This window comes from Oncorhynchus masou, chromosome 18 (genome assembly GCF_036934945.1).
Source record: "Oncorhynchus masou masou isolate Uvic2021 chromosome 18, UVic_Omas_1.1, whole genome shotgun sequence".
NCBI lineage: Eukaryota > Metazoa > Chordata > Actinopteri > Salmoniformes > Salmonidae > Oncorhynchus > Oncorhynchus masou.
In genome coordinates this window covers 37,195,391-37,215,151 of record NC_088229.1, presented here as the reverse complement: position 1 = coordinate 37,215,151, position 19,761 = coordinate 37,195,391, and the positions used below count along the sequence as shown (strand labels likewise).

General features: G+C 42.1%; 1 protein-coding gene across 2 annotated transcripts in view; it reads right to left on the bottom strand.

The window, feature by feature from the left end:
• tp73 (tumor protein p73) overlaps positions 1-19,500 on the bottom strand; it is a 31,021-nt gene extending 11,521 nt beyond the window's left edge. The window contains exons 1-3 of one of the 2 annotated variants that reach the window (XM_064923166.1): positions 19,412-19,500; positions 16,137-16,278; positions 10,001-10,252 (exon numbers count right to left, since the gene is read on the bottom strand). In XM_064923166.1, coding sequence (XP_064779238.1) covers positions 10,001-10,252; positions 16,137-16,278; positions 19,412-19,470 — 453 coding nt within the window. In that variant the 5' untranslated portion in view covers positions 19,471-19,500. Of the gene's footprint in view, positions 1-10,000; positions 10,253-11,132; positions 11,518-16,136; positions 16,279-19,411 lie in introns of those variants that run through there. The other variant, XM_064923165.1, reaches the window with a different exon arrangement.
• Positions 19,501-19,761: the final 261 nt, after the last annotated feature.

Below are 19,761 nucleotides of genomic sequence, written 5' to 3'. Positions count from 1 at the left end.
ATGCTACAATAGCATTAACATGCTGTTCATACTCCAGTCAGTGGAATTAATCACTTATCATTTTGTTCCTTTCTTAGGCCATGGTGAAAATGATTGAAAGTAGTGGACTTTTTCAATTTTAATTTCACACCATCATCATAAACTGTGGGGGAAATACGTCATCTTTGTAGACTATCATCTTTTGTTCTGTGCTGTTCAATGTCAAAAATCCCCCATGGCGAATCCAACAGACAGCTTTGGGGGTGGGGCAGAGAAGGACAAATCTCTGAATTCCATATTGAGATACCGTTACTAAGCCTCCTGCAACCTTGCACCACTCAACCCACCTCACTCCAATCCCTTCTCCTCGCCCGCCCCCGGCCATAGCATAGACTTGAGACGTATGCGTAAAGCGGAAGCAAAATATTTGGGCACAAAATCACCTCTTCCCATCCTTAGCCTGCAAGTTCAGACAGATCAGCCATACTTTGAATAAATAATTTGAAGCTGCAAAACCACGAAGACGTTTTCACAGATTCAGGGATTTTTTCCCCCAGTGATTGAGCTGAGTAGCATTAACAGATCCCTCGGATGCAGTCGAAAGGTTACTGTTCTCTGAACCCGCAAAACGACCCTTGCTAACCAGCACTCCCAAATCTGATTCTAACAGATATTGATGATTAGTGACACTTAGCCTGAGATAAGTGTACTGTACTTCAAATGTTACCACACATTTCCAATTGATGTGCATGGTACATGCAAATATACTGTGCATGGATGTCTCAAGTTCCGGTTCGACCCACACAAATCGATACGTTCTACTCTAGCTAATGCTTGTGGTCCGTGCAGGAATCAAACCCACAGCCCGGTTGTTGCCACCAGCACCAAGGTTATGTACAATACTGAGTCATTGGAACCACACTGAATACAAAATGAAGCCCATATGAATCAATAAGCATCATATGAGTTACATGTGCTGGGCAGATAGGTTCAGTCACAGCTCAGAGCATGGCAGAGCAATAAATCACTCTCACTCTCTGAACGCAGCTGAGAGAGCGAGGCGTCTGGACTTGTCCACTGACACATCTCCCTTCACTTATTCTACTTATTCATCATTGTTTTATTGAAAGGTACGGAACTCCCATATCACATCGACTGGAGAGCGCGTTCCACAGACAAGGGCGTTCCACAGACAAGAAAAGCCGAGTCACGAGCAAGCCCAATGCTGGGATGGATGGGCAGATGGATGGATGGATGGATGGATGGATGGATCGGTGAATGGGTCAGTGGATGGAGGAATTAGTTAAAGGTGTTGAGTGAGAGAGGAAGATGAAAAGTGCAAGAGAGGATGGAATGAGAAAAGCAGAGAAGAGAAAGCGGTGCTAAAATTGGTCTAGGATATGGAGAAGTGTATTGGAGGAAGAAGAGGTTGAGGGGGATTAAGAGGGAGAGGAGGATGTGCATGCTAGGAGATGGACGAGTGAAGAGGAAGAAGACAGACGGAACTCTATACAGTCAGTCCAGTGGACCATATGTGCAGGTCCAGACAAGCTTGTGGGGAACGAGTGATAATTGCCATACTGTCATCCCTGTGGACATGCTCTGGCTTGCCTATCGCAAAGTCAGTTAACTGTCCAAATATGTTAAAACACTGCAGTCCTCCTCGACTATATCCCACATCCCATTAATCATAGATGAGCATCAACAACACTTTCCCGAATCCCTCTCTACGCATATGGCAAAGAGAGAAATGAGTCTCTTGGATAAGAAGTGGAAATTCTATAGCGTTCTATGTGAATTCCCCCAAGGTGATTTGAGCTTTAATTGCTGTTTGGGAGCATTTGGGAGACGAAGTATATAATCATCTTTTGTTTCACCAAAATCCACCCAAAGAAATCCTGTCAGAAGTCACTGACCATCAAATCAAGCTTTATTTAGCACATTTAATAAATGGAATGTGACGCAATGTGCTTTACAGGAAAAAAAACAAATAAATGATAAATACAATGTGCTTTACAGGAAAAAACAAAAACGATGAAAATATAAGCTGAAATATTTACTACACTATAAACATAACACAAAAAACTAAATGACACAAACTGAACAACTAAAAAGCACCCTAAGGAAAAGCAAAGTTAAAAAGATGTGTTTTAAGATCTCTTTTAAATATGCCCACAGTTTTGGCCCTCGCAGATTCTCTGGCAGGCTATTCCAGAGGCTGGGGCCATAGTAACTAAAGGCTGTCTCTCCATGCCTCTTGGTCCTAGGCTTTGGGACAGTTAAAAGGCCAGTGCCAGAGGACCTGAGGGACCTACTGGGTACATAACTTAAAATCATGTCTGACATGTATTGGGGTGCACAATCATGGATTGATTTAAAAACCTATATTTAATAAACAAATTAATTCTATAACTCTCACGCATAGAGCTTAAAACAGGTGTATTGTGTGTTCTCCGTCTGGTCTTGGTCAGTACCCGTGCTGCAGCATTCTGTATGTGTTGCACTTGACCAATAGCTTTTTTGGGTAGACCAGACAGGAGAGCATAAAATTAAAGTTGTCAAGCCTGCTTGTAATAAAAGCATGGATGAGTCTCTCTGTATCAGCCTGAGAGAGAGACGGACACACCTTGGCAATGTTTCTCAGGTGGTAAAAAGCTATTTTGGTCACATTCCTAATGTGTGATTTTAAAATTTTGTTCAGAATCTAAACTAACACCTAGGTCTTTTACCTGGTGTTTTATCTTTATTGCCCGTGAATTAAAATGTGCGGCTGGATACTCTCTCTGTGCTTTGGCTCCAACAATTAGCTGGAGAAAGTTATGAGTCTTCCAAGTATTTAAATCACTAATACAGTCTAATAATTTATCTTTGGAGCTAAAATCCTCTGGTGACCCAGAAAAGTAAAGTTGTGTATCGTTTGCGTAGCAGTGAAAATCAATGCTGTGCTTTCTGATAACGCGGACAGGGGGGTAACATATATATATAAACTGAACAGCTGGTCTCTTTTGAAGTGGTTGTTGCTTTGGGAATAATGAGCTACTGTTGCACTTGCAAACATCTCCAAATGTGGATCAAATTAATTGAGAATATTGTTCACTAAGAATAACTGCAGGCCTACCTATACAAGCACAGAACAATCTAAATGCATATCTGCAGTCTAAAAAGACGCGTTGTTTATGATGTACCTACTAGTTATCAATATTACTGGAAGTGTATTGATGTTGCTCATGGCTCCACAGCTCCAGGTAAAAGTTGCCTTTTTAAGCACAATCTGTTCAAGATTTCACGAATTGATGTTAGATGGTTCCGCACCCTGAAAGTAGTCCATGTGCCAGGAGAAACTGCAATCGATGGTTTGGTTTTCACAGCCATAAACCTCAGCTAACTTTAGCTACTGGTAGCTAGAAATCAATGGAAGTGAATAGGGAATGTTTGCATGTTGTTTTTTTGTTTTTTAAATATGGAGTTAATTTGTCCAGGAAATTTTGACAATTGCACACACGCCCCATTTACTTTCATTGATTGTTAGCTAGTTGTGGCTAAAGTTGGCTGGGAAAGGTGTGTAAGGGTAATGACTTGTCAGCAGATAGCCTAGTATCTCCACTACAAGATTTAATCCATGCTTGAAATCTATATGATAAACTCTGTACTCTTGATATACACAAACAGAAATATATAAACATAACATCTACTGCTGATCCCTTGTTTCATGAGCTGAATTTAAAAATCCCATACAATTTCCCTACGCACAAAAAGCTTATTTCACTAAAATGTTGTGCACAAATTTCTTTACATCCCTGTTAGTGAGCATTCTACTTTGCCAATATAATCCATCCACCGAACAGGTGTGGCATATCAAGAAGTTGATTAAACAGCATGATCAATACACAGGTGCACCTTGTGCTGGGGACAAAAGGCCACTTTAAAATGTGCAGTTTTGTCACACAACACAATGCCACAGATGTCTGAAGTTTTGAGGGAATGTGCAATTGGCATGCTGGCTGCAGGAATGTCAACCAGAGCTGTAATGTTCATTTCTCTACCATAAACTGCCTCCAATGATTACTGACTTCCTTATAAGAACTGTAACTCAAGATTGTTGCATGTTGCGTTTATATTTTTGTCCAGTATAATGTAAAGAGTTTGAGTTTGATATAATGCACAAAAAGTGACAACACCTTTACCTATTGATATGCTTCATGTACAGATTACTATTTTGATTGATACATATCAAAACAGGAGCTACCTGCTCCAAAGCCTGATGGAGTGTCTATGGAAATTTGTGTGAGTAAAGAGTGCGAGGATGTAACACCAGAAAAGGTGGCTAATTGATTCCAATTCTATGTGTGTTTACGTGTGTGAATGTGTGTTTGAATATCCTCATTATCAAGTGTGTGTGTGCATGTTACCAAGCTGTGGCAACACACACATGCAGACAGGCAGTGGTGTGGATGGGGTAGACTTAGCGAAAGGATGTGCGGTCGGTGTCTGACTCTATGGGCATGTTCGGGCCTGCGTCCTGACTGTGAGAGGCTAATAGCTGGGAAGAGCAACTCCTGACACGCTGGGATACAGAGCATGCTCCGGCCTGTCCCTTCCTCATCCCAATCCACACCCAGCCGAGTGGCGGAGCATTGTCGGAGCGTTGTCGGAGCATCGGGAGCGCCGATGGGTCGTTATTGGAAAAAGGGCTGAGGCGTTAGATGTCATTTTCATCCCATCATGACACTTCTTGCTCTGAGAGCTCCAGGAATGTTTGAAGTTTTGGAGGCAAAGGGCTCATTTGAAGGATGGATGGTGCATGCTTGGGAGCAATTATCCCTAATACAGAATAATGTGTTGTTTACCAGACAGACACCCATAACAGCAGCTATGAGATCACTTGTAAATAGAGTGGCTTAAAGTAATCTTGGGTAGATTCGTTCAGTGTGAATAATCATGATGGGGGTTTTTATGAAACACAAGGTATTCTTTGTGTTGTGCCGTGCCTTCTATTCTATTCCACCTACAGTAACCAAAGCAAGTGTCAACTCCCTCAAATAGCCAATACTGCAGCCTAAAACTGATGACCGCTGTCAGTCAAGTAGTTAGTGTATTCAATTCAATGTTCATTCCTAAGTACAGATTGTTGCTGGGATGTAAATGGCAACAACATGGTAACCATAGCCTACAATACATAAGACCATACAGACTCTCCACACAGACACAACAGCACTCCAAATCCTCATCTGTCCAGGTAAAAGAGAACATTTTAAAGTTAAGTGTCATTGAAAAGGTCCTATTGGCAAGGGCAACTCATTGGAGTGGCAATGTCACCTTTTTAATATTTTTTTAACACATAACAAGCTGCTTGCAAACACAAACCAAGTCTGTCTGAACAGCAGCCATAGTATTTAAGGAGTTAATCTCTCCAAAGCCCAGTGCCTCCTACAGTAGCTGAGAGGTGACGGCCAAAACTAGGAGGTGAAGTCAATATGCCCCGATGCCATTCCCCATAGCCTGGGCCCCCACAAGCCTGCAACCACCCAGCCTCTTCTCCTACCTTAACCCTTTCAAGTCCACCACACAGTGTCTGAACTCCCCACAGACACTGATCCCCAAGCCGATTCATGTTCAAGCACGGGCCCGACGCAGGATTAAAGGTGTTACACACTCTCCTGCCATTTTGGGAATCCCCCTGCATTAGAAGCAACTCTTTCATTCCTATCGGCTTGACGGTAAGCTATTTTCTTTTCAGAAACTCACGCTTGACATGTTACTAGTAGCCCAAAAAAGCATTTGCGATGCAAATGGTCCACGAATGGACTTGACAAACATTGTTATGTCCTGTCTTGGGGGTTTCTTTGATTTGTTGTCCTACTCGAGTACAAATGCTCCTTTTGTTTAGTGCTTTGGGTAGGAGTTGCCTGTGGGCACAGATCTGGGATCAGTTTACTGTCTCCCAAACCATAACCATTAGAGGAGAGAAAATGCTAAACTGACCTTGGTGCTTAGTATAGAGATATATAATCCTGAATCCATAAATATCTCATTTACATAAGTATACACACATACTTTGTAGAAGCACCTTTGGCAGCGATTACAGCTGTGAGTCTTTCTGGGTAAGTCTCTAAGAGCTTTCCACATCTGGATTGTGCAACATTTGCCCATTATTCTTTTCAGAATTCTTCAAGCTCTGTCAAATTGGTTGTTGATCATTGCTAGACAACCATTTTCAGGTCCTGCCATAGATTTTGAAGTAGATTTAAGTCGAAACTGTAACTCGGCCACTCAGGAACATTCATTGTCTTCTTGGTAAGCAACTCCAGTGTTGATTTGGCCATGAGTTTTAGGTTATTGTCCTGCTGAAAAGTGAATTAATCTCTCAGTGTCTGGTGGAAAGCTCCATTCCTTTATTTTTTTATCCTGAAATATTACGCAGTCCTTAACGATTACTAGAATACCGATAACAAGATTTTGCCACCACTAGACTTGAAAATATCGAGAGTGGTACTCAGTAATGTGTTGTATTGGATTTGCCCCAAATCATTTTTTGCAATATTACTTTAGTGCCTTGTTGCTAACAGGATGCATGTTTTGTAATATTTGTATTCTGTACAGGCTTCCTTCTTTTCACTCTGTCATTTAGGTTAGTATTGTGGAGTAACTACAATGTTGTTGATCCATCCTCAGTTTTTAATTAACCTAATGACAGAGTGAATGATAAATGACTAACACCTGTTAATGTTTTAAAGTCACCATTGGCCTCATGATGAAAACCCTGAGTGGTTTCCTTCCTCTCCGGCAACTGAGTTGGGAAGGACCTCTGTGTCGTGACTGGGTGTATTGATACACTATCCAAAGTGTAATTAATAACTTCACCATGCTCAAAGGGATATTCAATGTCTGCTGTTTTACCCGTCCACCAATAGGAGCCCTTCTTTGCGAGGCATTGGAAAGCCTACCTGGTCTTTGTGGTTGAATCTGTGTTTAAATGTACTGCTCGACTGAGGGAACTTACAGATAATTGTATGTGGGGTACAGAGATGAGGTAGTCATTCAAAAATAATGTTAAACACTATTATTGCAGACGGTCGAGACAACTTATTATGTGATTTGTTAAGCACATTTTTACTCCTGAACGTATTGAGGCTTGCCATAACAAAGGAGTTACTTATTGACTCGAGACGTTTCAGATTTTCGCTTTTTATTAATTTAGAACATTTTAGAAAAATATTATTCCACTTTGACATTATGGGGTATGTGTGTAAGCCAGTGACAAAAAAAATCTAAATGTTTTATTAATTTAAAATTCAGGATGTAACACATAGAAATGTGGAAAAGTTCAAGGGGTGTGACTGCTTTTTGAAGGCACTGTATATTTACGTGAATCCAAACATCTATTCTTCATTTGTCTGTCTAGAACAAATTGAGAATAACTTTTTTTGTAACATTCATATTTCAGTTGGATACCATTCATATTCTAATTCCATATTTTATAATAGGGGACCAATTATAACAATCATCCCAGACTTTTACAAATCCACTTTTTCTGCAAGGTCATCTTCTTTCCCCTAAGCATTTGCTGTACAAAATGATGAATTAATGTAATAACAGGGTATATTTTCACACCGAGATACTTAACATTGTTCTCCCACTCTGTCTAACTGTCAGGTAACAATACTGCTTTAATTGTTCCGTCAGGCAGACACGCAAGGCAGTTTAGTGCAGGGTGTAAGGACTCTCCCTGTGCTATCTTAAAGGCCCACTCTGTGATATTTACAGTCATTTTTTTTGTATGTATATCAAAGGGACAATCTGTGATTTGTAAATCCATTTTTGTACTTTGAAATAATGAAATGTATACCCATTGATTCTTGAAGAATATAACTTACCAATGCGTCACGAACTTACTTCAACTGTCAGAACCCCTAATATAAGCTTGTTTTACTCCATTGTTTGTAGACAATATAATTGTGAACAAACACTGTATAGCCTCAAAACATGGTTAGAACTATAATTTTGATATCACGGATGGTCAGTCCTTGCATCCATAGATCTGTCTATGAATTTAAGAATGGTTACACAGCAGTCCTTCAGCTGTACCAAAACAGTCAGTGGTGGGTAAACTATTTGTTATTGTTTGAACTGCAGATTGCCCCTTTAATTACATAAACGCATTGATTCTTGAAGAATAAGAATTTGAGAGTAGTTGGTTTACATTTCTCCAGCCCCATCGCTCAGCTTAATAGCAAATCAAGTGGAGGGGCAACCATTTTGTGATTTTTCAAATAAAGCAGTGGGCCTGTAAGGAGTGTATTACTCAGTGTGTATCACCCTGTGTGTGCGCTGCTCAGTCAAGTCGTTTTCTGTCTCTACTTGAATATCGCCCGACCTCAGTCCTCAGGTAGGAGTGTTTCGGATTTGTAACAACATAGTTCATCCGTTCTCATTCAACATAAGGTGATGGATTCCAACTATCAATCATACAAACTATAGAATATAAGAAACCAAACACTAACACCACTTCTGCAATTACAGTAGGCTCCTCTCCTAAAATCTGTCAAAGGAAGGGCACATAGATTATCCTGATGTAAAAAAACTTTGGCCCCTGTAAATTGTCTAGTTACAACAACGGAGCTGTTATTTTCCGAGTGTGTCCTCAGTCGCCATGAGACAGGTAAGGGGAAAAGCTTGTGTCAAAGAACAGTTGACAGACACTTTGAAGAGGAAGTCTATGTGTGGGGACAGAGTGGAGCCCCGGAGCGACGCGGGTGACAGCCAAGAGAAGGGCTGAAGAAAGACGTAACTTGGTGGTGGGTCAGAAGGCAGCGCCTCAGTGGCCGGGGGATCCTTTTACAGATCCTTACTGCCATCGAGCCCTGAATAAAGTCCCCCACGCTTGAGTACGCTTGACAGACACAGCCAAAAAGCCCCCACAGGCAAGGAAACACAGGTTCACGTTTCAAACAGAGGTCAACTCTGTAACAATCTGGGGCGACACCTTTCGGGAGGCAACTCTTTTTCAGCTCAGACAAATCACATCGCAGCAGCTCCCGTTTCAAGTGTCTTTAGATACATTCCTAGACTGTCGATTTAGTTTGGATTGGGTGTATGTCAAATCCATACATGTCATTATAATTCTTCAGGTGAAACAAATGTGAATATTGATATGTTCCCAGGTATTCCCTTTATATTAATGGAGAAAGTGACTTTCTTTAACGGGAATCCTATCTTGCAACAGATAGCACAAAAGAGGTAAAAACAAACAAACCAGGATTGACTTTTAAACTAAAGAGGTGAACTAACATTCTTAATCAGTTACTACAGTATATTTAAAATCATTAAACATGTACAACCATTCATTGTTGTTCAGAGCTGTATTTGTCAGGCGCTACAAAGTAATTGTCCCCCCGACAAAAATCTCTTCCCCTCTGCACGCCCACTTTGTTTGACACGTGTTGCATGCACCTAAATGGAAGCATTTTGAACTGAGTCGTATGTACTGAACCTTTTAGTCATGCTTGTGGTATGGTATCAATAACAGATCAGTTCTGGGATGAAGAAAGTAACAACAGAACTAACTCTCAATCACTTGAAAAACAGATCACTGTCTTATACTGATACTAGAATAGTTTGGTCAGTGTCTACTCTTTGAACTCATGAAGAGTCAAACGCACAGATTCCCGCAACTCAGTCTTCTGTCACAAGAGTGGTTGCAGCCAATAGACATAAATATATCCTCGGTTGCAGCCAACAACCCATCTCATCAAGAGAACTTCACTGATCTAATGCAGCAATGTCAGTCCGTTCTCAGGGAAAGTAGCACCTTAGCCAGCACCTTTAGTTTGTGACTTTAACATGACCTTTTAGTCTAGGAAAGACAGAGACACTGAAACAGACAATAAAATGAAAAACTAGAGAGAGCAGAATAAAGAGAGAGACAGAGACAAAACAACCCCTCGCCGTCCCGTTAGCTTGTAACATTTGCGTGCGCATGTATGTCTGCTGTCTGTGTACGTCGACATGATCTGAAACTCACCGTCCAGGTGGCGGACTTGGCAGTACTGGACTGCTGGAAGGTGACCTCGAAGCAGTGGGGTCCAGGGTAGTCAGTGTTTGACGGGATAGCTGGCGCCGGCGACAGGCCGTCAAATGTGCTGTTGGGCTGCGAGTAGGGGGACGGCGTCGGCACTGCAGACGTGTTCTCCCCCGAGCTGTAGGGGCTGGTGGACGCCGCTCGCTGGCTCCCCAGGTTCGCCTCCATGCTGCTGCTCAACAGGTTGTACTGGGACTGCACAGAGGGAAGGAGGGCGGGAGGGAAAGGAGGAGGGAGGGAGGAGGAAATTGTTAAGGAAAAGGTAAGGCCCAACCTGGAGAGACATACAGGGATTTTTGGGCTCATCGGGGGGTTCAGGTTACAACACTCAAAGGAAGGGTTTTTGGAGGGGTAGGGAGGGATGGGAATTGTTGAGGTGTGTGTAAAACAAGGAAAATTCAAACAAGTGGGGACCTTTCGCCAGTCCCCACAAGGAAAAAGGCTATTTTAGGCTTAGGGGTTAGGTTCAGGGTTAGAAGTTAGAGAAAATAGGATTTTGAATTGGAATTTTTTGTTTGGTCCCCACAAGGATAGTAAAACAAATGTGTGTGTGTGTGTGTGTGTGTAGACCCCCACATTGTATCCCCCCCAGGGGGGGCTGGGTGAGGTTGTAAAACATCAATGTAATCTGTGATCTGCCTAATTGCCTGCCAGTGCCATCTCCATGGGGAAATGTGTAACTCTGTGGTGAGAAACTTCAGATCACTAGCCAAACTACCTGCACATGGAGGGAACAGCTTGAAGAAAACAGACAACCTCAATCATCAATAATCAGAGAGGGAAAACCTCTGGCCATAATAAAGTCGCTAACTCGTGCAGTGACTACTGTACTTGATTGAAGATTAGCACACAACTAATAATTATGAGTCATCAATATAAGCAATATCATTGTGCAATGGAGTGTGGAATACTGTGGAGAAATACATTCAAAAAAATAAAACATCTTTCCCCACCTGATCTCCCTTCACAACCCCTGGACAATCAAAACACTACTACTGCAATGAACTGGGCAAAACACAGGTATACAAGACAAGGTTGAACACACACAGACATAAAATCAAACACCAAGAGTTACCTTCTTTTTCACGTAGTACATCCTTCCAACCGGCTGTATTCACTTTCACAACACAAACTCCTAAGAAGTTTCAGAGCAAAATAAAGCAAGAAGAAAAAGGAAGCATAGCCTGTAGGATCGGTAGAGGGGTGTGCATCGATGGACACAACTCTCCCAAACACAGCAGCACCCCTTCTCAAAGACCCTTTAATGGCAAAGGTTAGAAAAAAAACCCACTGACAGAGAGAACGACAGGGGATGAACTGAGAGAGAGGGAAAGAAAGAGGGAGAGAGACCCAAAATTGCGCCAGTGTTCTAATTACAGCATGCCTGGACTCAGACGACAACATCAGCGCAAGTATGCACACGCTGGAGAATGCATAGTGAAGACCCGCACAGCTAGGATAAACATTGTCTGTCTGACATTTGTCCCAGAGAGAAAAAGAGACAGAGGGGAATGAGGAAAACACTAAAAAAGTTTAGGAGTCGGGCTCAAAGGTCACAGGAGGGGAGATAGTGGTGCGCCCATATAAGGACAGTGCATAGGATTGTCTGTGAGGCAGGCGGCCCATGTCATATCAATACTGTGTTGAATTCACACATTTTGACTGGGGTTTGTTGTCAAGCAGCGGATTGTGTGGTTCCCTAAGTGTTTAAAACAATGATGACTCATCGAAAGTAATTTTGATTCCCCCCGTACAGGAAAAACCAAACAGTAGGCCTATTTCTAGCCAGAACCTAGGCGTTCACCACTGGATCATGACCCATGCACCATTTGAGGAACTTACACCAGACACTACACTCTCAGAAAAAAGGGTTCCAATAGGGTTCTTCGGCTGTCTCCATAAGAGAACCCATTCTGGTTTCAGGTAGAACCCTTTTGGGTTCTGTCTGTGGAAAGGGTTCTACATGGAACCCAAAGGGATGAACTAACAGTCCTAATCAGGAACCAACATTTTTTATTTTCCTTTGGGGACAGCCGAAGAACCCTTTTAGGTTATAGAGAGCCCCCCCCCTCTAAGAGTGTACCTGACATGCAACTATAAAGACCCATTCCTGATTAAACCAGGCTTGGGCTGGATGTATAGTTCAAGGCTTGCTCTGGACATTGGGAAAAACCAGTGGTTTCCTATAACAGCCTGTATAAATGCATTCATAATTTGTAGTACACAAAGACGGTTCATAGAAAGTGTTCTTAATATTGTTTTTACTGTTAATACTATGCAACATGTATCTATTTGAGAGACCTTGGTTCGTAAAGGGAGTTTCCACTATAGTGAGACAAGTCCAGCTGTTGTTGTCATCTCTAGAAAACATTTTAGACAAGTTCATCTGAGGAACATACTGTAGTCACAGAGGTAACCACAAACACACACACACACACACACACACAGGTGTGCTATGTCATAATGTCTCAGCTTGATCTATAACAAGTTGAAACAGAGCAAAAGCCGCGTGTGTGTGTGTGTGTGTGTGTGTGTGTGTGTGTGTGTGTGTATGTGTTAGAATAGTGCACTCCCGGTGACCTACTGTTTGCGTCCTGAGCTAATCACAGCATCTAAAAACGTTTCATCTATCTTCTTATCAATTTACTGCGTTGAAATAACACACTGGGTACACACTGGTTAAATCAACATTGTTTTCAAGTCATTTCAATTAAATTACAATGAACCAATGTGGAATAGACATTGAATTGACACATGTGGCCCAGTGAGAAGACACAATAAAAATACAATAAATATCCCTACCAATCAGGATGCAATGAAAAATGCATTTCATGGCATCATGCGTTTTATTGCATGTCTGGACTAAGCAGAATATTTGGGAGGAGTAGATTAGCGCCTGGTAACTGCTACATCACCAATTTGGTCTAAACTCTGATCATGAAGTCATGAATGTCTGCCCCCTATTGGGAGGAAATGGGAAGTGGCAGTAAAGAGGATAAGGTTAAGATTTGGGGAAGGTAAGCTGATCCAAGATCTGCACCTAGAGGTAATTCAACCCCAGCGCCAGTAAAGAGTGTTTGTTATACTGGGGTAGTTAGAAGTTTCCCCGAACCGCTGGTCCAGGAACAGTGTTTATCTTTGACCATCCTAATGATTATGTTTATGATTTCTTACTCATTAATTCATTAATTATTCTCTGTTCGTGAAAAAAAGTTGCAAAATTCAACTTCTTACATCCGATGTGAGATTTTTTGTTGTTGTGAATTTAACTAGGCAAGTCAGTTTAAAAATAAATTCTTATTTACAATGACAGCTTCCTCTGGCCAAACCCGGATGATGCTGGGACAATTGTGCGCTGCCCTATGGGATGCCCAATCATGATGCAGCCTGGATTCAAACCAGGTACTGCAGTGACACCTCTTGTACTGAGATGAAGTTTCTTAGACCACTGTGCCACTCGGGATTCATGGAATTCACACAACAAAAAATTGTGTGCATTGAAATATTTATCTTCAAAACTGTTATTGTGAACGACTGTGACAACCAGTCCCATGATATCAGAACTGGAATGGTGACTATAATTCTTTATAGCAAACTCTATATCCCCCATCTACCCAATAAAGCCAAAAGAGCGTACCAATGTCAATACAGTTGAGAAACATACCAACAATATGGATGGACTCCAGTCAGTAAGTAAGCATTTCACGGTAAGGTGTTGTATTCAGCGCATGTGACAAATAAAATTGGATTGGATTTGAAGTATAGTTAAATCCATGAGATACATCTTTTGTAATATTACAGTAAAATGACACTAGTCATCTATCATGTTAGTTACTCTGTGATAATTCTTAAATAGTATTTACACAAAAAGCAAAAGAACAGGAGGCAACCGACCTATCATTGACCCCCTTACATCTTCATCCGCCTACCCTACTTGAATAACCAGTCAACACAAATTATGGTTCTGAGTAACCGTACTACAGAACAATACTGTGACTGATTCCCAAATAAAACCAATGACACAATCCAACCAAAAATAAGTTATTCTCGCAAAAATGACACATCAAAATGACATCCACACAGGTGTGTAGACTAAAACAGATATACATACTGCATAATAGCAGAAATAAAAGTCAGACACCTTACCGTGGTGTAGTGCTGCCCGGGGTCACTAACATACAACATTTTAGATGTCCTGTAGAGAGCGGAGGGCGGTCGTAAGGAGAATGGCGCTCCCCTGACCGGGTGGTCATAGATGGAACTGGGAGAAGGGGAGCGGTAAGGTCAGGTGTGATCAGGTGCGGTCACTGCTATGAACCACACTAGTCATCTTTCAGATCCACAGGGCAGGTGAACCGCTCACTAGAACCCGGGTTGGGTCGTGATGGAGGAACGACGTATGACGGTTCATTCGCTTCTTTTTGACCTGCCTCTGCTGCTGGTCTTGTCTCGGCCCTCTCAACTAGTTCTGCATCTAACAACAAATGTAAGGACCTCCCATTTTTTTGTTCCTCATGACTATTCATTAACTAGCAAGGCAAGTCCAGGCTTGCCCAGTGACATATTGGATCAGTCCAATATTGTACATCAGAAGGCTTGTTTGTAATTGAATGACTTGTCCTCTTCTCATAGATTTTGTTCGTGTGAGCATTGTTTGATGGTGTTCAGGTAAAACAACACACTCTCTAGTCCATTGGTGCCTTCCTCATAAAGCACTGACAAGGTATCTGTTTGCCAAACACATTGAAAAATAATTGAAGTTGTCTGTTTACAATAGAGAGCTGTGTCTAAACATTTAGAAAATAATGTTATGGCAGTTTCTAGACTGTTGCAGCTGTTTTAGACACACACACACACACACACACACACACACACACGCTACAGATGGCAGAGCAGAAGTTTGTGTGTGTGTGTGTGTGTGGGGCTTGGCTTGCTGCTCTCTAATTAAGGTGTTAACCTCCCCCTAATCCCAGACCACTCACCACAGAGTACTGAGGGAGTGAAAGGGCTCCGCAGGAGAGGGAAATGAGGAGGGAATCTCTACTTCAATGGAGGGAAAACCACGCCCCACCAACACAGGAACAACCCTGACCTGATACCGGCTAGTCTGTTATTGTCCACGCATGTCACGCCGCCACAAAGTCAACGTGAAAAGAAAAGCATTAATCCATTCTAAAATACTAGTCCAGTATATAAACTGAGTGGACATGCGTTTTTAATTTTCTTATTTAACTAGGCAAGTCAGTTAAGAACAAATTCTTATTTTCAATGATGGCCAAGGAACAGTGGGTTAACTGCCTTGTTTAGGGGTAGAACGACAGATTTTTACCTCGTCAGCTCGGGGATTCGATCTTGCAACCTTTCGGTTACTGGTTCAACGCTCTAGCTACTAGATTAAGTGTACATGACATAGACTATCCAGGTGAAAGCTATGATCCCTTATTGATGTCACTTGGTAAATTCAATCAGTGTAGATGAAGGGGAGGAGACTGGTTTAAAGAAGGATTTTTAAGCCTTGAGATGATTGAGATATTGATTATGTGTGCCATTCAGAAGGTTAATGGGCAAGACAAAAGATTGAAGTGCCTTTGAACGGGGTATGGTAGTAGGTACCAGGCGCACTGGTTGTGTCAAGAACTGTAACGCTGTTGGGTTTTTCATGCTCAACAGTTTCCTGTGTGTATTAAGGACAGTCCACCACCCAATGGACATCCAGCCAACTTGACACAACTGTGTGAAGCGTTGGAGTCAACATGGGCCAGCATCCCTGTGGAACGCTTTCGACACCTTGTAGAGTCCATGCCCCGACCAATTGAGGCTGTTCTGAGGGGAAAAGGGGGTGCAACTCAATATCAAGGTGTTCCTAATGTTTTGTACACTCAGTGTATGGTGGTAATTTCACTCGTCTGTATTAACGTATTTCTTCTTGTGAGGACTAAATCTTATCATATCTCAAACTTCCTCAAATCTCATGATTTTATGCACATTTTTGAAAGTTATAACTCAGCCCTTACAGTGTGTTGTTAATTGAATTAAATTGTGAATTAAATTGCAGTTGAACTAGACTTTTTCTTCCTACCATGACGTTGTCGTTCATGTCCCTCATGTGGTAGATGTCCATGCAGACCTCTGTAGCGTTACTGGGGGTGCTGGTGGAGGGAGCCTGCCTCTCCCCAGAGTGACCCCCGTGGGGAAGCTCAAAGTAGGTGGTGTCCGGTTCTCTGGGGGGGTCAACAGAGACACAGTCTGATCAAACACTTCTCACTCAGATCCAAAGACCAGGATCCATCATCACTCACATATGAACAAACTATAATCTGTCAAGGCTGTAATCGAATGGCTAGCAGCAGCAGTTCCTGTGTTTGTGTTTTCATCATTGATTATTTGGACGAATCAGGATTGGGCGAAGGCGGTGCTTTAAATCTTTGAGTGATGATTTCAAGCCTGTGTGCGCAGTTGTTAATTAACGGAAGGGGGGGGAGGGGGCATTGTCTGAAAGTTTTTTTATTTTTGCGACTTCCTCTCTGGCACAACCCAAACTCTCAACTGTTAACACATTTGGACCCAAAAGCAGAGCTGGCAGAAAACTTGTGGCGACAGCATTAGCCTCCGGTACTGTTCAATCTGGTGTGACGCCGCCAAGCAGCAGCACCGACCGCCTGCATTTTGTCAGGTTCCAGTTCAGCAATTACCTGCTCTGTCGCAGTCTACCATTGAAAACCATTGAATAGTACACGCAGCAAAGTTGTGCTATTTGTATTTGAGCAATATGATTGGCCATTCATTCAAGCACTACTACGCTCCCGCGAATCACATTTCGAGCAGTACAGAAGTTGATAGCTACCTTCTCACAGCACACGCAAGCTGTCCTGAGCAAAAAGAAGCATCCATCATCTACTCACTGAGCTTGTTTTATTATATGAAAGTGATTTACAAAAGTAAACCCTCAATAGTGAGCACACTAGCAATATGCTGGCTACTGTTGATAGTCTGCTAAAAGAAAACTATAAAAATACCCTTTAGCATGTGTCTTGGCTAGCCTACCGTAGCCAGGTCCTATCTTAAAAGGGCAGCATCTTATTTTGCGATGTAAAAAATGATATTCTAAATTGAATGCAATTGTAAAGAATAGAGTAATGACTTAAATTGTTAAATTATATTAACCTCTAAATGTCTAAGCCATTGTTATTTTTTTACTAAGCTAACAAATGGACTTGTTTTAAGATGGTCATACGATGGATAATTTACCTATTTGATATTGAATTTTAGGACCCCTTTAGTTATCAAAAAAAATGTAACAAATGATTTAATAAAGTATTGAATTTGGTCTTTACCGCTATGGCCCATAGAAACGCATTGAATATAACATTCATAAATGGCAAAAAAACTGTAAAAAAAAAATAAATCATAAGGAATAAGGTTTAGAAGTGTCTGTCCTACTGTATATCTAGGAGATCTAGGAAAGCTCAAGATATGTTTTAGTTTTGTTTTTTAAACATATATTTAACACTTTATTTTTTGGGGCACAAAACTACCTCCATACTTCCATTCATTTGTATGGGTTACCTTCAGACGAGTCCCGTGAGCAAAACAGAACGCCATCGTGTTCGTGAGAGTCTCCTGTTTCCACAGAGGGGTCATATTAGTTTGTAGCCCAAACGGTTCAGATGCTACAGACAGAAGTTTCCACATCAGCGTTATCGACTTCAGACAAGTCCTTTGGTGCTTAAGAGGGACGTAGAGCAAAACGGAAAACACCATCTTGTTCGTGAAAGTCTTGTCTTTCCATAGAGCGGTCATTATTAGTTTCTAGGGGATTTTACCTCCTTTTCTCCCCAATTTTGTGGTATCCAATTGTTAGTAACTACTATCTTGTCTCATCGCTACAACTCCCATACGGGCTCAGGAGAGACGAAGGTCGAAAGCCATGCGTCCCCCGAAACACAACCCAACCAAGCCTCACTGCTTCTTAACACAGTGCGCATCCAACCCGGAAGCCAGCTGCACCAATGTGTCGGAAACACCTGGCCTGCCACAGGAGTCGCTAGTGCGAGATGAGACAAGGATATCCCTACCGGCCAAGCCCTCCCTAACCCGGACGACGCTAGGCCAATTGTGCGTTGCCCCATGGACCTCCCGGTCGCAGCCTGCTGCGACAGAGCCTGGGCGCTAACCCAGAGTCTCTGGTGGCACAGCTAGCACTGCCCTAGACCACTGCGCCACCCGGGAGGCCCCACTACAGACATTTCTGTGAGAAACATAGGCGGATGCGGTGAATTGAGACACAGCCCATGCAAAAAAACATATCTCTAGCTTAAATTGATGGACTCTGATGGGGATTTTTTTATTATGTTCCTTAGCTTGTCTTTTTTAAATATTTATTTTTACTGGTTCGCGATGAGGCAAGGACAACCCTACCGACCAAGCCCTCCCTAACCCGGACGATGCTAGGCAATTGTGCGTCACCCCACGGACCTCCCGGTCACGGCCGGTTACAACAGACCCTGGGTGCGAACCCAGAGTCTCTGATGGCACAGCTGGCGCTGCAGTACAGCGCCCTTAACCACTGCGCCACCCGGGAGGCCTAGATTGTCTTTGTGTCAATAGATTCTTAAGGATTTACAGCTTTTTAATACATATCATAATAACCTATACTGCCTATACGGCCTATACTGTAGGTTTGCATGCTTTCTCTCTATATGCAGCTATTAAAATAATAAATATGCAAAAAAAATGTGTAAGTGAACAATACAATTTAATTTGATTTAATTTGATTTTAATAGCTGCATATAGAGAGAAAACATGCAAACCTACAGTATAGGCCCTGCATGACCCCAATGCATTTAAAAACTACTCCATGTCCGGGCCAGTTAAAATTCTGTTCTGTCATAGACTACGAATAGGACCCAGAGTTTTACATGACCAGGTCATGAGATCAGGAAAAACTCCAGGCCCCAGAAAAGACACGTACGAATTTTGCCAAGCCACTTTTGAAGCTGTGGTGCCACCTCTGCCCAGAAGTAAATAAGAAAGCTGACCAAATTTCACAAGAGTTTACTTCTGGGTAACAGCGATTGCCCCAATTCAATGAATTGCTAATAAGGAAGAAATAGGGCACATTCTGAATGTTTATGACCATCTCTATTTCACAACTCAATTACATTTTTATTAAACGAGCCGAAACACTTCACCAAAAAGTGAAAAAAACCTAGTCGGAATAGATAATTTTATGTCATTGCACTATGTTTAAAATGTAATAAGTATCAAGAGAGAAAAGGGAAATTGTCTGGTCCGTTCATGTCTTTACGGTGTGTGTGTGTGTGTGTGTGTGTGTGTGTGTGTGTGTACACTTACAAGGTGTTCCACAGGTGCTCGAAGGTGCTCCCCTCATCAGCAGCAGTGGGCTGGGACATTTTGGCAGGAGGGTAATCCACCGAAGGGCAGATCACTCTGTAGGGGTCAAAGGTCAACTAGAGTTACCGCTGGAGTATCAGGGATATATAGAGGCATGAACTGTCTCTGACACAAAACCCATCAGACTGTTAAACAGCCACCACTAACATTGAGTGTCTGCTGCCAACACACTGACTCAACTCCAGCCACTTTAATAATGAAAATTGATGGAAATTGATGTAAAAAATATATCACTAGCCACTTTAAACAATGCTACTTAATATGTTTACATACCCTACATTACTCATATC